At 52.3% G+C, this 13,673-nt stretch overlaps 1 protein-coding gene across 1 annotated transcript in view; it reads right to left on the bottom strand.

Moving 5' to 3' along the window:
- COL5A3 (collagen type V alpha 3 chain) overlaps nucleotides 1-13,673 on the bottom strand; it is a 37,032-nt gene that overhangs the window by 14,477 nt on the left and 8,882 nt on the right. The window contains exons 9-39 of the mRNA XM_058525756.1: nucleotides 13,044-13,091; nucleotides 12,930-12,971; nucleotides 12,574-12,636; nucleotides 11,948-12,022; nucleotides 11,766-11,849; nucleotides 11,517-11,573; nucleotides 11,371-11,424; nucleotides 11,119-11,172; nucleotides 10,081-10,134; nucleotides 9,948-10,001; nucleotides 9,701-9,754; nucleotides 9,301-9,345; nucleotides 9,138-9,191; nucleotides 8,929-8,973; nucleotides 8,719-8,772; nucleotides 8,540-8,584; nucleotides 7,532-7,585; nucleotides 7,384-7,428; nucleotides 7,201-7,254; nucleotides 5,734-5,778; nucleotides 5,571-5,624; nucleotides 5,329-5,436; nucleotides 4,849-4,902; nucleotides 2,538-2,591; nucleotides 1,571-1,615; nucleotides 1,278-1,331; nucleotides 1,123-1,167; nucleotides 668-721; nucleotides 513-566; nucleotides 367-420; nucleotides 140-247 (exon numbers count right to left, since the gene is read on the bottom strand). Of these exons, the coding sequence (XP_058381739.1) occupies nucleotides 140-247; nucleotides 367-420; nucleotides 513-566; nucleotides 668-721; nucleotides 1,123-1,167; nucleotides 1,278-1,331; nucleotides 1,571-1,615; nucleotides 2,538-2,591; nucleotides 4,849-4,902; nucleotides 5,329-5,436; nucleotides 5,571-5,624; nucleotides 5,734-5,778; nucleotides 7,201-7,254; nucleotides 7,384-7,428; nucleotides 7,532-7,585; nucleotides 8,540-8,584; nucleotides 8,719-8,772; nucleotides 8,929-8,973; nucleotides 9,138-9,191; nucleotides 9,301-9,345; nucleotides 9,701-9,754; nucleotides 9,948-10,001; nucleotides 10,081-10,134; nucleotides 11,119-11,172; nucleotides 11,371-11,424; nucleotides 11,517-11,573; nucleotides 11,766-11,849; nucleotides 11,948-12,022; nucleotides 12,574-12,636; nucleotides 12,930-12,971; nucleotides 13,044-13,091 (1,764 nt within the window). The remainder of the gene's footprint in view (nucleotides 1-139; nucleotides 248-366; nucleotides 421-512; nucleotides 567-667; nucleotides 722-1,122; nucleotides 1,168-1,277; nucleotides 1,332-1,570; nucleotides 1,616-2,537; nucleotides 2,592-4,848; nucleotides 4,903-5,328; nucleotides 5,437-5,570; nucleotides 5,625-5,733; nucleotides 5,779-7,200; nucleotides 7,255-7,383; nucleotides 7,429-7,531; nucleotides 7,586-8,539; nucleotides 8,585-8,718; nucleotides 8,773-8,928; nucleotides 8,974-9,137; nucleotides 9,192-9,300; nucleotides 9,346-9,700; nucleotides 9,755-9,947; nucleotides 10,002-10,080; nucleotides 10,135-11,118; nucleotides 11,173-11,370; nucleotides 11,425-11,516; nucleotides 11,574-11,765; nucleotides 11,850-11,947; nucleotides 12,023-12,573; nucleotides 12,637-12,929; nucleotides 12,972-13,043; nucleotides 13,092-13,673) is intronic.

Here is a 13,673-nt window from a genome sequence, read left to right as displayed (position 1 = left end):
CAGAGAAGGGGTGTCTCCCCCCATCTGTGAGTCCAAGCCCCCCCCCTGTGGGGCTCATTCTGAGCCTCGAGTGGGCGTGGGGCCGTTGAGGGACCTTTGGGGCCGCTCAACCGAGATCTCCCACTGGGCAGGGTCTCACCTTGGCCCCTTCTCTGCCTTCCAGGCCCGGAAGACCTTGTTCACCTGGAGGTCCAGGGGGGCCTGGGGGCCCCCTCTCACCCAGAGGCCCTGCATCTCCCGTCTTTCCCTGGAAAGGAAGAAGGCTCATCTTGAACGGAGGTGGCTGAGGGTGGGGGTCTGTCTGACCCACCTTAAGTACCCCCCACCTGGGGCAAAACCAGGGAGACTTGTGGGGTCTACCCTGACCTGAGGACCCACGACACCAGCTGGTCCAGGTGGGCCTGTCTGACCTTGGAAGCCCTGGGGAGAAAAATTAAAAGGGGGTGTCACACGGGGAGGAAGAAATGGAGAGCCTAATCAGGTCAGGGGTCAGAGGTCAAGGGGTCACTCACCAATTCTCCTCTCTGTCCAGGGTGCCCAGGTCGCCCGTCTTTTCCCTGGGGGCCCTAGGGGATGAGGTGGGAGAGAGTTAAGGCACAAATAAGAGGCCTCCCCTCTCCCTGGCTCCCCCTCCTACCCACCCCCCAATTAGAGTGAGCTCACTCACAGTGGGACCCTTTGGCCCTGGGAATCCAGGAGGGCCTTGCAGACCCAGGAGGCCCTGAAAGGGAGCCAGAAGTCATCATCTCATCCCTCCTGCCCAGCCGCCCTGAGCCCCACATCATGACAAGAGCTGACACATACTAAGTGCTTTCTGCATGTGGGGCATGGGGCCAAGCACTCTGCACGCAGTCATTTCATTCGCCACTGCAGCCCTTGGGGCAGGGACTGTGGTTATCCTCATCTTATAGCGGGAGACACTGAGGCACAGAGAGGTTAAGTGACTCACCCAGGGTCACACAGCAGGTGAGTGTCAGAGTTAGGACTTGAAGAAGCCTCTGGCAACAGAGGCTGCGCTCTTTCCACATTCTGTGTTATTGTGTCTGCCCACCTACTGGGCTTGTCTCCCCCCCCAGAATCTCACACGCACACACAGACACACACACACACACACACACTTACCTTTTCTCCAGGGATCCCGGGGGCCCCGTCCTGGCCCACGTCGCCCTAGGACAGAATGAATGAGACTCAGGCTGCAGAACAACCTCAGCTGGGAGGGACTTGGTGAGCCTGCAGCAGAAGGTCTGCACAGAGGCCTGATCACACCCACCCCATACCTTGGGGCCTGGCTGCCCCGTGGCACCAGGTTGCCCCCTCTCTCCACGGGAGCCCTGAAGAGAAAGAAACAAAGATTAGAACTGAGAGGGTGGGGGACCTGGGAGATGAGACCGAATCCTCCAGTCCCCACCCTCCGTGACCCCTTCTCTTGCCCCACCGGGGACACTGACATAACCCAAACCCTCTTTCCTTCCCACTCACGACCTCCCCACCACCTCTCCTCTCACAGCCCCTCCTCCCAGCCCTGTCCCCCAAGGCCCAGTGGGGTGGGGGGAGCTCCCCATTTTCTTACTGGTGGTCCCCGCTCTCCTTCCAGGCCTGGCTGCCCCGCCTTCCCCTGGAAAATAGATCAGGTGAGGGGGCAGCAGAAGAGAGTTACGGTGCAAAGACATGACACAAACACACAAATGCATCCAGTCACAGACCTAGAAGGACGGCTGCCACACTTTCATTCACACACACACATAAACACGACTTAGACACACACAACCCTACAAAGATCACAGATCCCCAATTACATGTATGATTGCACCTATATGCTCCACACCTACAAGCATATTCGCCCACATGGACACCTATTTATCACAGCTGCATGGTATGGACACATGATGTATGCCATCATGGCATGCTTTGGGCAATACACAGCCCAGGTGGACATGCCAAGCTTGTCATGTAATATGTCCCTTGCACACATTTACACCCAATGTAAACACATACATGCATGGATTCATGTGAGGACACAGTCCTATAAACACAGCAGTATACATACACTCATGTGCATATACACAACGTCCATTTACACAGCTGCAGTGCACACATAACAAGACAACGCATGCGTGTATACAGAATCACTCAGTGTACACAGAAATACATGCACGTGTGTATATCCATATCCTTTCACACACATTACATGCCCCTTGCACACACGCATGCCCACAGTCACACAACGCACATGCAGGCTCAGTCTCTTGTTCACCCAGGCATGGGCCCACAGGCTGCAGCCTCCAGACCTCTTCTGATCTGCATTGAGAAGCAGACGGGCTGCACACACACATATGTACATACAGGCAAGTGAGCTGTGATGCCAGATGGGGTCACCAGCATGTGCCCTGCATTGCACACGGGAATATGTGTGCGTGCAAGTGCTTCCAGACATAGACACAGCCACTCAGGGGCCCACCTGCTGTCACGCACAGCACACACGCTGTTCCACTCACGCAAGCCCTTCCCTCTCCCCTGACCCCTGGATCACAACTCACCCGCTTCCCTTTCTCTCCTAATGGTCCCAGGGGCCCAGGAAAGCCAATAGATCCCTGAGTGGAGAGAATCAGAGAGAAGAGCTGGGGTGAGGAGTGGGTGGTGGGCAAAGTTGGCCCCTCACTCCATTCAGCCACTCCATCCTTTCAGGCCTTCCAGGCCACTGATTCCAGAAGCTTCTTTGGTCCTTCCAGCCCCGGCCTCCTCCAGGGCAGCTCTCTGCCCTCCTCTTTCCCCACTCTCCCCACTTGCTCACTCCACTGCAGCCACGCTGGTCTCCTCAATGCTCCTTGGACACACCAGTACACTCATGCCTCAGGGCCTTTACACTGGCTGCTCCCTTTGCCTAAAATGCTCTTCTCTCAGGTCCCCGCAGACCCTGCTACTCCTCACCATTTAGATCTCATTCAGATGTCACTCCTTAGGGAGGCCTTCTGCCACCATCCTGATGACCACATCCTCCAAGTCACCCTCTGTCTATCACGTTATCTTATTTTATTTTCAATACAAATAGTACTTTATTGAAATAACCTCGTTCACTTGCTTACTTATTCAGTGTCTGTATTCCCCACTAAGACATAGCACTCCAGTCTTATTCCCCACTGCCTGGCATGTGGTGGGTCCTTACTCAGTATTTGTTAACTAACTGACTCCAGTCCATGCTGTCCTGCCCATCTTGGAGGCAACCTCCTTCCACCTGGGGGAAGATATCATTGGCTCTGATATCTCTTCCCATGTCCCACTGTGTTTTGAATCCCAGATCCACCACTGGACTAGCTGTGTGGCCCTGGACAAATGGCTTAGCCCCTCTGAGCACCAATCTCCTTGTTTGCAGCCTGGGGATACCAACAATACCTCCCTCACACGGTTTTGGCAAGGATTAAATAGGATAATGTGTGAACAGTGTTTTACACGGTCTTTGACAGATAGTAATTGCTCAAGAAATGTGAGCTGTCATTGTTATTTATGATGACGATTACTCACTGCCATGGACTGAACGTTTGTGTACCCCCCGAATTCATATGTTTAGGCCCTAATCCCCAGTGTGATGGTATTTGGAGGGGGGGCCTTTGGGAGGTGAGCAGGTCGTGCTGGTAGAGCCTTCATGAATGGGATCAGTGCCCTTATAAGGCGAGGAGGAGGCTGGAGACTAGATCTCCCTCTCCGTCCCCCCCCCCCCACGCTGCCATGTGAGGACACAGAGAGAAGACAGTCATCCGTAAACCTGGAAGACAGCCCTCACCATAACCCAACCATGCTGGCACTCTGATCTCAGACTTCCAGCCTCCAGAACTGTGAGAAATAAATTTCTGTTGTTTAAGCCACCCAGTCTAAGGTATTTTTGTTAGAGCAGCCCGAGCTGACCAAGACACTGACCTCAACTTAACCAACACAGCATGCCTCCTGTAATGCTTTGCTTCATGCCCAAGACATGGCGATGGGTCTTGGCTGGGAGGCTTCACTCTAACTCCCATGAACTTCTTCCACTTGGTGAGTTCTATTCTTAGCTATGGTTGAGTTTATTTCCAAACCTGTTTATGTCAGTTGCCCTTGGTATTGGAGTCATGTGACTTAATAAAAGTTGACAAAAGCTGATGAGAGGTAGAAAGGAAAAGAGCCATGTCTGTGAAATCTAAGTGAAATGGAGAAGACCCCATATAAAAGGAAGTCACTGAAAAAAAATCACTGTTAAATTAGATGGCAAAAGTGTAGAACTCTGGAAGGATTCTGCATTCAGATTTCTTCCCAAGTGTCTTTGAGTTTCTGCTCCACTTTATATAAATAAAAACTATAAATCATCAGTGATGTAATATGGGTGTGGTTTAGGCAGAAAGACGTGTCTAAACTGTAGCCTCGTCCATCAAAACATTGGCAGACAGACGTACATTTTTATATAAGTACACTTTATTATGTTATAATTAATTCAAGATATGTAAGATGTGTAATTTTTATGATTCTCATCCTTATTGACTTTGTTTGAACCAACCTCAATCGTACCAAACAAGAAGGATCCTACAGTTTTATTATTAAAATCACCAAGGTTATTATAATCAAATTGATGAGGTAAATACTACTGGTATCTCCTTTTTGCAACTGAGAAAATGGGCTCGAGAGACTTGGCCAAGGTCACTTAGCAGCTAAGGGGTGGGTATTTGAGCCCAAATCTGTCTGATGCCAAAGCCCACATCTTAGACTGTCTCTCAATGGCCCATGGGATGGACAACTCAACCCCCAGACCACAGCCTGGACCCCCAGATGTTAATCAGTCTCTGAACTCTGCACTTGCCCAGCCTCAGCCCCCTAGCTTCTTACCTTAGGGCCTGGACGTCCTGGGTAACCTGGGAGACCTGGTACCCCAAGCTTGCCCTGTGGAGAGATTATGAGACAAAGGTCAGAAATTACAACCAGGAGGTCAAAGGGGAAGGACAAGATGACTGGGGCATGGTGGAAGGGGCAGTAGGATGGGATTCAGGGACACATAAGTTCAAGCCCTGACTCCTGCCAGGCTACAGACATGTCCTTGGGTGGGTCATTCAACCACTCCAAATCTCAGTTTCCTTGTCTGTAAAATGGGGAGAAAAATGCCTATTGCATGTGGTGGCTATGCGGATAAAAATAAGATAATGTGCATGGAATTGCTTTAATGCTGAGCTGAGGAATTAAAGGAGATGGTAAATGTGGTAGCAGCCTCCTGAGGTCAGAGGTAAAAGAGGAGAGGGCAGAGGCAAAGGGCCCCGGGAACACCTGGACTGCAGGTTGGGAAGCTGGAGGGGGTGACCAAGGTCCATTCACCTTCTCCCCAGCTGAGCCTGGAGGGCCCTCCTCGCCAGCCAGCCCCTCCTGCCCCTTCAGCCCTTCAGGACCATCCTCTCCTCGGGGACCTGGGGGTCCGGGTTGCCCCTGGAATAGAAAGGAGACGCCCTAATATCAGTCCTTTGTCATTCCTGCTCCTTCCAGCCCGCTACCTTAGCTCCAGCTCACCTTCTCCCTATCTCCCCTAGACCCACCAGCCCCTCATCTGAAGATTGTCTTACCCAATCGCCTTTAAGCCCCGCATCACCCTTGAAGCCTGGGAAGCCATCCTCTCCCTGGGTGAGAGAGAGTGCAGAGGTCAGAGGTCAGGGTTTCAGGGAAGGGACACAGCCAGAGTCCCATTATTAGGGCTCTCCCCTCCCCAGGAACCCCATCCCTTCTCACCTTCTCTCCTTTCTCCCCCTGGTGGCCCCGGTTGCCAGAGGTACCCTGTAAAATAAAAAAGCTCTCAGGTCCCTCCCTGCTCATGAAGGGCCTCAAACTCAGTCCCATGCCCCGAAACAGCCAGGACAGTCCTAAGAGGATGTTGGTTGGGAGTAGGGGGGCAGCCTCAGAGGAAGTAACCTTTCCCCAAAGCCTGCTAATGTGATGTACAACAGGCTGCCTCTCCCCCGCCCCTACCCACTGGCTGTCTCCCAAGGTCATCTGTGTGGGGGTGTGCAGGGAAAGCCAAATTTCCCAGTAATTGATTCCTGTCTCCCAGGGACACTGTGTCCACAGTTCCTTCTGGCAGGAGAAGGAAGATGAACATTCCAGGCCAGAGACTCATTCTAAAGGCAAAGGAATGTTCCTCATTGTGCTGACTACAATGCGACTCTGTGCCTGGCAACAAGGCGAGTCTGTGCATGGCTCAGTGCAAGCCCAGATGCTCCTCACACCAAAGTCTGGGCTCCGGCAGCCAGGGAAGCTGCTCTTGGCTACAACGTAACTGAGCTCAGCAACTACAATGAAATTGTACTTGGATACAATATAACTATATGTTTTGACAACAGCTTGACTATTTCAAGCCACAGGGAGACACAGCGTAACTGAGCTCAGTGACTACAATGACATTGCACTTGGATACAATATAACTATGTGTTTTGACAATAGTGTGACTGTCTTTGGCCACAGGGCAATTCACTTGACCACAATGTAACCAACCTTGGCTACAATGATTCTCTGGCCTTGGCTGCAACGTAACTAGACTCAGCTACAACCTAGGCTTCAACTATCTATAACTATGCATGACTACAATGTAACTCTGAGTTTGGACACCCAAAGGTGTAGCCACCTCCTTGGCTATACAACGCAAAAATGTGATTAATCAGCTCTTGGCTACTACCAAATTCTGTTCCTAGACCACCGGTAACACTGTACCTACACTTGGCTACAATGTAACTGGACTCAGCTACCATATAGATGTGAATTCCAATGTCCCTGCCCTTGGTCAACAGTGCACCTCTATTTAGCCACAGTACAGCTCTCAGCTCGTCCCAGCATCACCGTGCTCATAGATCGTGTGGCTCTGGGCTTGAGTTAAAACACAACCATCTGCTTGACTACAATGTGCTGACCTGTACTTGGATGTGGCGTGTGTGCTTACAGCAAAATGGGTTCAGCCTCTAATGGCTTAACTGTCCTCAACTACAAGGCAACAACCACGCTGTAATGCTGTCCTGTGGCTGTTGGGCTCCAAAGTAACACACACACTTCTATATATTGTCAGTCAGATTCAAACCCCACTCCCACTACACCTTGCCTGGCAGACTGAGTCCTTTCATCCCACATGCAGAAGTTTCTGATGGAGCTGGTCTCCAAAGCCAATGCTGATGAATCACCCCTTACCTGCAGGCCCCAAGCATCACCTACCTTTACACCCCGAGGTCCAGGATAGCCCGGAGGACCTGCCGATCCTGGTGGACCCTGAGATGGAGATAAGATCAGTGCCATCCTGTCCTCCCCCCTCCATGTGCTCAGTGCCCTCCTCTCTCTCCTCATCAGCCCCTGAGTACCAACCTTCATTCCCAACCCAGCCTTTCTCAGGTCACTCACCTGGGCCCCTTTCTCTCCCGTGGGACCTTCATGGCCTGGGTGACCCTGGGGAGAAAACATTCAAACTTGTCAGAGACCGAGATTTGACCATCCAAATTCCCAAGTCTCCTCATTCTTCTTCCTCCTTCTTCCAGCTCCCAGTTCTTACCGGAGGGCCATCAGATCCTGGGACGCCTGGAATTCCTAGGTTTCCAGGGGGACCCTGAGAAAAGATGAACAGTAGTGGGAGACAGAAGGTCTCAGAGCCCAGCGTTCCACCAGGATCAGCCCTACTCAGATACACAGCTAAAGGTTAGAGAAGAAGCAGATCCCACCGGCCTGGAAATCTCTGCTGAACTCTGCCCAGACTTGCTGTGTGACCCTGGCCAAGCCCCTCCCCTCTCTGAGTCTCAGAAATCCTCTGCCTCTGGGAGGATTGAGACAAGGGATGTAAAAACAGTGTGAGAGACATTTGGGTTGAGGGGTTCCCCAGACACACCCATTTCTTTAGAAGTGCCTCCCACCCACAGCTCCATCTGATGAGGGAGGGTCTAGGCAGGCATGAGGTGACCCCCTACGTCCTACAAACAGTTGACAGATCCAGAGGTGGGCACCGTGGCTCAGCTAAGCCAATTAGATTCTCTCCTGAAATTTCCAGGTAAGGGATACCTTACCTTATAGAAACTATGTTCACATGGATTTAGATAAAGAAACTATAAGGTCTTGAGGAGCTAGGGACTAAGATGGTGACAAAACAGCACAAGATTGTGTAGAAATAGAAGTTGGGGGTGAGGAAAGACTAAGATATGTGCAAAAAGAAGGTTGTCTGCAAGAGGAGATAGAAACACGTGCCAAGAAACAAAGATGACACCATAGGACCCAGAGAAAGGGCTCTCCTGGCCCATGAGTCTTGGTACTATTTTCTATGACTGGCTTCTGTGGGTTCCCCTGTATCCTGACAATATCCCCTGCTATGACCCAGCTTTGGTGGGTTTCTATTTCTTGCAACTGAACCTTCTCCAACAATGACACTTTGTAACTCTGGGCTTGTTTAGGGAATGTTGCAATTTATCATTATCCAGGGTTAACAAAAGGGGCCCTGGGGGGAAGCTTTTCCTGCAGACAGAGTTGAAGGAAGAAGACACGGGGATTGGGGTTAGGTAGAGCTGTCACTCACCTTCTCCCCAGGAGGGCCAATGGGTCCCTGGGGGCCAGGGAGTCCCTGAGGATATAAAAAAGAGGGCAAAGGAAGGCATGAGAAGGGGGCAGTGAGTGCAAAGAATGGGAAGGCTGGGAGTGGTCTATGACCTTGGCTGACCAATGCCACTCCCCGTTACTGGGAAAGATAGCTCAAACCTGGGATCCAGGATTTCCCTGCTGTCCTGGGGGGCCTGGTTCTCCTGGAGGACCCTGGGGAGAAAGTGAGGGTTGCATGAAGCTGGAAGGGATCTGGTGTTGAGGTGTCAGTGAAGTTGATATGGGGGGTCATGGGAGCGCACAAGGATATGGATGGTCATGGGGTCAGAGTGTCAGAAAGCATCAGGGGTCAGAAGGTAGAACACGTACCACATTTCCTTTGGCACCTGGAGCACCGTCAATTCCAACTACACCCTGGGGGAGGATAAGTGTGAGACCAGGGCAGACACATGCGCAGGAGCCTGCATCTGACACACTGAGAGATGGGCAGAGAAACCAGGCAACAGAAATGGACATGCAGAGGAGACAAAGGCGAGGAAAGGACAGGCAGGGAGGTGGAGAGAGAGCGACATTCTCACCGGGCGTCCCAGGGGGCCAGGGGAGCCTCTAGGGCCAATCAGTCCTCGGGGACCCTGCAAGGAAGCAGGAGCATTGTTCCAGCACCGCTGCTCTGAGGCCCTGTGAGTCCTGACTCCCCCCCCCCGTGCCAGGCAAGGGGCCCCAGGGGTCCCTGATACTCACCGGCTCCCCAGCCTGCCCGGTGGGCCCCGGAGGTCCCACTGCTCCCTGTGGGAAAGTGTCATCACTTGAGGAGGGGAGACGTACAACCCTTGGGGAACCACCTTCCCTCATCTGGGCAGCCGCTTCCAGTGGATTCAGTCAAAGCATGTGGCAGAATCCAGCCGACTGAGCACATGTGATTCAATACAGTCTCCTGACCCTAATCCCAGACCTGCAATCCTGGGTCTCACCTCCTAACTCAGTACTAGCCCCCAGCTCCTAATCCATCTTTTTGAGCCCCATTGGGGCCTCTAGTGCAGACCCTCACCCCCACCCAGTCTCCTGAATGCTCTACTCCTGTCTGACTCTCATCCTGGCTTTCCAGCTTCCAAATCATCCCCTAACGCTCTTCCAAACTTACCTTCTCACCATCCTCTCCTGGGGGGCCAGGTTGCCCCACATGGCCAAAGTCACCCTGGAGTGGGGAACAGAGGGGAGTTCACCAGAGTGGAGAGGTGGGGGTGGAGACCAGCCCCCCATGAAGGGCGATGGGGTACGTGGGGTGAAGACTCAGACACAGGGACGGAGGCTCTGATACTGGGGGCGAGGAGGGTGTCATGAATATTGGGAGGGGACTTGGACATGGGGGAGGAGCCTCACACACTCACCCTTTGACCCTTCTCACCAGGCAGCCCAGGCAGGCCATCAAAGCCTCGATCACCCTGCACAAAGAAACAGCTGAGCCTTGAATCCTCGACCCTGACAGTCCCTCTGAGTCCCAGTCCCGGCCCCATCACCTACCTTAGGTCCGGTGTCCCCTGGGAGGCCCCGAGCCCCATCTGCTCCAGAGCGGCCCTATGGGGGAGGCGACATCATCAAGATACCTACTACCATTTATCGAGCACCTTCCTCATGGAGCATCCTGTGCTGGGGGCTTATCTGTGAACCAATTTAACTTTCCAAATATATTTCAAACCCACCCATTATTTTTTTTTATTGAGGTCATAATGGTTTATAAAGTTGTGAAATTTCAGGTATACATTATTTATTTATCAGTTTTTGCATATACTGCATTGTGCTCACCACCAATAGTCTAATTTTTATCTATCACCATATATATGTGCCCTTTTACCCCTTTTGCCCACCCCTCAATCCCCTTCCCCTCTGGTAACCACTAATCTGTTCTCTTTATCCATGTGTTTGTTTATCTTCCACATATAAGTGAAATCATGCACTGTTTGTCATTCTCTGTCTGACATATTGCACTTAACATAATACCCACAGGGTCCATCCATGTTGTTGCAAATGGGATGATTTTGTCTTTTTTATGGCTGAGTAGTATTCCATTGTATATATATACCACATCTTCTTTATCCATTCATCAGTTGATGGGCACTTGTCAAACCCACCCACTATTCTTTATCCCTAGTACTTTTGCTCTAGTGCATGTCACCATCATCACAAAAATTAAGAACCCTCATCTTCAGGCTCCATTAACCGCCCTGCTGCAGGTTCCTCATTGCACTTAAAACTGTCTGGAATTATCTTGTTCGTCATTCCTCCACAACGTGCCAGTCTTTTCTGTTGCACATGCTGTTCCTTCTACTTGGAATGCCCTTCCTCTCCTGTTTACTTGGCTATGCCTCAGATCTCAGTTCAAGCATCAGTCCCTCTGCCAAGTCCTCCCTGACTCTGACCTGGCCAGATACCTTTGTCACACACTCAGCGGAGCTGCCATTCTCTGCCCTCTTATCCCAATAATGACCCCAGTAGACCCCGGGGGCACAGAGCCGAGGCTCATGTGGGGAACTGAGGGATGGATTCCTAGGAGTCACTCACCATCTTTCCCTCTCGGCCAGGGGGCCCAAGAGGGCCCTGAAGGCCCCGGGGACCCTAGAAGAGACAGAAAAGGAGGAAGAAAAAGGAGAATAAGAAGGAGGAAGGACTTATTTTAAATCATTCCCAAGGAAGGGCAGTAATTGCAAGGGTATTCCCAGACCCCCTGTCATTTTCCCCAACTAGCACTTTATCCTGTGGCCCCAGGAGAAGACCCTTCCCATCCAATCCTGTCCCCACTCCCACCAATCTCACCTGTGGCCCCATTTCTCCCATCTCTCCTTTCAGACCTGGATACCCAGGGAGGCCCTTGGAGGAAGAGAGATGGGGTAAAGCGGTCAGAGGAAGGTCACCCCTCTCCACGGATGTATCCCCCTTTTCCATGTAGCCTCGTCACTCACCACAGGGCCTGGGCGCCCAGTGAGCCCCACTGGGCCAGGGGGGCCTTTCATAGAGAGCTGGAAACACAGAGAGGAACAGAGCCTCAGCTCTCCCACAAGATCCCCAACACTCCCCACAAGAGCATCTTCAGGAGACAAATAGCCACCTGTCTCCTGACTAGCCGTCATTATCCTCCACCTCTGTCATTCTCTCAGTGGCCTCCCATTACCCTTCCCCCCCCATTGGTCACCTAATTGTGCTCCACTCACCTGAGCCTGTTGCAGTACCGCTTGAGCCTGGGCCTGCTGGAAGGAGACTGGGGGTCCTTTGAGGGAGCCGCTTAAATACTGGAACTAGGGGGCAACTAGTGGTGAGGGGAGCCCCAAAGAGAGGCCCCCTCCTGGGTCAGCACTCCACGTCCCGAGGCTGTGCCACCCTGTCTCCTTCTTACCGGCATCATGATGACAGTGCCTGGTAGACCCCGGATCCCATCAATACCAGGAATTCCTGGGAGGCCAGCAGGGCCCTGAGAGAGGGAGGGAGACAGAGGGATGAAGGCAGAGAGATAAAGGAAAGGATGGGAGCAGGAGGGGACAGAGAGAGACAGAGGTTAGAGACAGAGATGGAGGGGAGAGGGGAGAGAGCCAGAGAGGGGTAGAGGCAGAGAGATGGAAAGAGGGAGGCAGGGAAAGACACAGAGGGCAAGAGAAGGGTAGAGAGATGCAGGGAGGGAGAGAGTTACAAAAAGTGGCAGAGACAGAAACAGAGACAGAGACAGAGAGAAGAGAGGTGAAGAAACAGAGACACAGGGAGAAAGACAGAGATGAAAGAAACTCAGGGATAGAGACAGACAGAAGGAGAAAAGAGAGGATAGGCCCCCAGAGACAGAAGAGGAGCCAGAGTGATAATTCACAGATGGGAAGAGAGATGACCAGGAGGGGTCAGTGCCAGCTCCAAGACAGTGTCCGCAGTCCCAGCCTCTCAGACCCACGATCAGACATCCACGCTCCCAACCTCAGCTCCACGACCTGAAACCTCACTCCCCAAGAAGGATACAGCCCAGGGGGAGTCTCTTACCGGTGGACCAGGGTCCCCAGGGAATCCTGGGGGGCCAGGAGGGCCTGAGGGGCCAACCACCCCCTGTTGGGGACAAAGGAACAGAAGTCATGAGAAGGGCAAAGTCTGAGTCAGGCTGGCTTCTGACCCACCACTGACCCCACGCTCACCTTCCCATCCATCACTGAGCCATTTCTGGCCCCTCAATACTATACTGACCCACATCAACCCCCAACTTTACATCCCAATGCCTATTTTGACTCATCCTTTGAGCCTCAAATGTCCAATAGTCTTTGAATGATCCAGCAACATTTCACCCCAGGGGCTCAAACATTGGAAGAGAAAGACAGGAAGAGGGGAACACAGCCATGACTCACCTGGGGTCCAGGGGCTCCTGGAGGTCCCTCAAACTGCTGTCCCTGAGGAGAAATGAGTGTGACCCCCATTCTAGCCCAAGATCCCCCACCCCCCCGCAGCCCCACACCCCTCACCTGTTCAATCACGCCTGGTTCTCCTTTAGCTCCCTTCTCTCCGGCACCCTGGGGCAGGGGAGTGGAGAGAAAAGGGATGTGAGCCCAGAACTCAGACATAGAAGTCCCAGCTAACTGACCTCACACTCGTCTCGCATGCATGCACTCTGAGTGCACTCTGCCATTCTTTCTTCAACCAACGTGCTTTGAGCAGCACAGCATCCAGCTTCAACCTGGCCAGGGAGCAACCAGGTGAAGAGCATGAACTCTGGAGCTCATGGGGCTCCTAATCCTGCGGGGTCCTAATCCTGGAGCTGCCTCTCACTAGCAGAGTGATGTTGGGCAACTTATTCAACTCCTACAGCCTCACTTGCAAAGCCAGCGGGTGAATGACAACTGAATACATCCCATGGGAAGATGAATGAGTTAAAACAATGCTTGACACCTAACAGGCACTCAAGGGAAGTTGGTTAGAACTATTCACCTCCTCTCCTGTCCAACACCAAGGCTGGAACCTGGGCTGCCTTCTCTGTCTGCGTTATTGTCCTAGGCAACCTCATTCAAACCCTTGACTAAAGATAGCATCGCTCTGCTAAGTCCCAAGTCTTTATCTCCAGCCTAGACATTTCCCTTGAACTCCAGAATCTTCTA

The sequence above is a fragment of the Diceros bicornis genome, chromosome 30 (genome assembly GCF_020826845.1).
Source record: "Diceros bicornis minor isolate mBicDic1 chromosome 30, mDicBic1.mat.cur, whole genome shotgun sequence".
NCBI lineage: Eukaryota > Metazoa > Chordata > Mammalia > Perissodactyla > Rhinocerotidae > Diceros > Diceros bicornis.
Note: the sequence above shows the minus strand (reverse complement) of the source record. Positions and strands in the feature narration are given on the sequence as shown.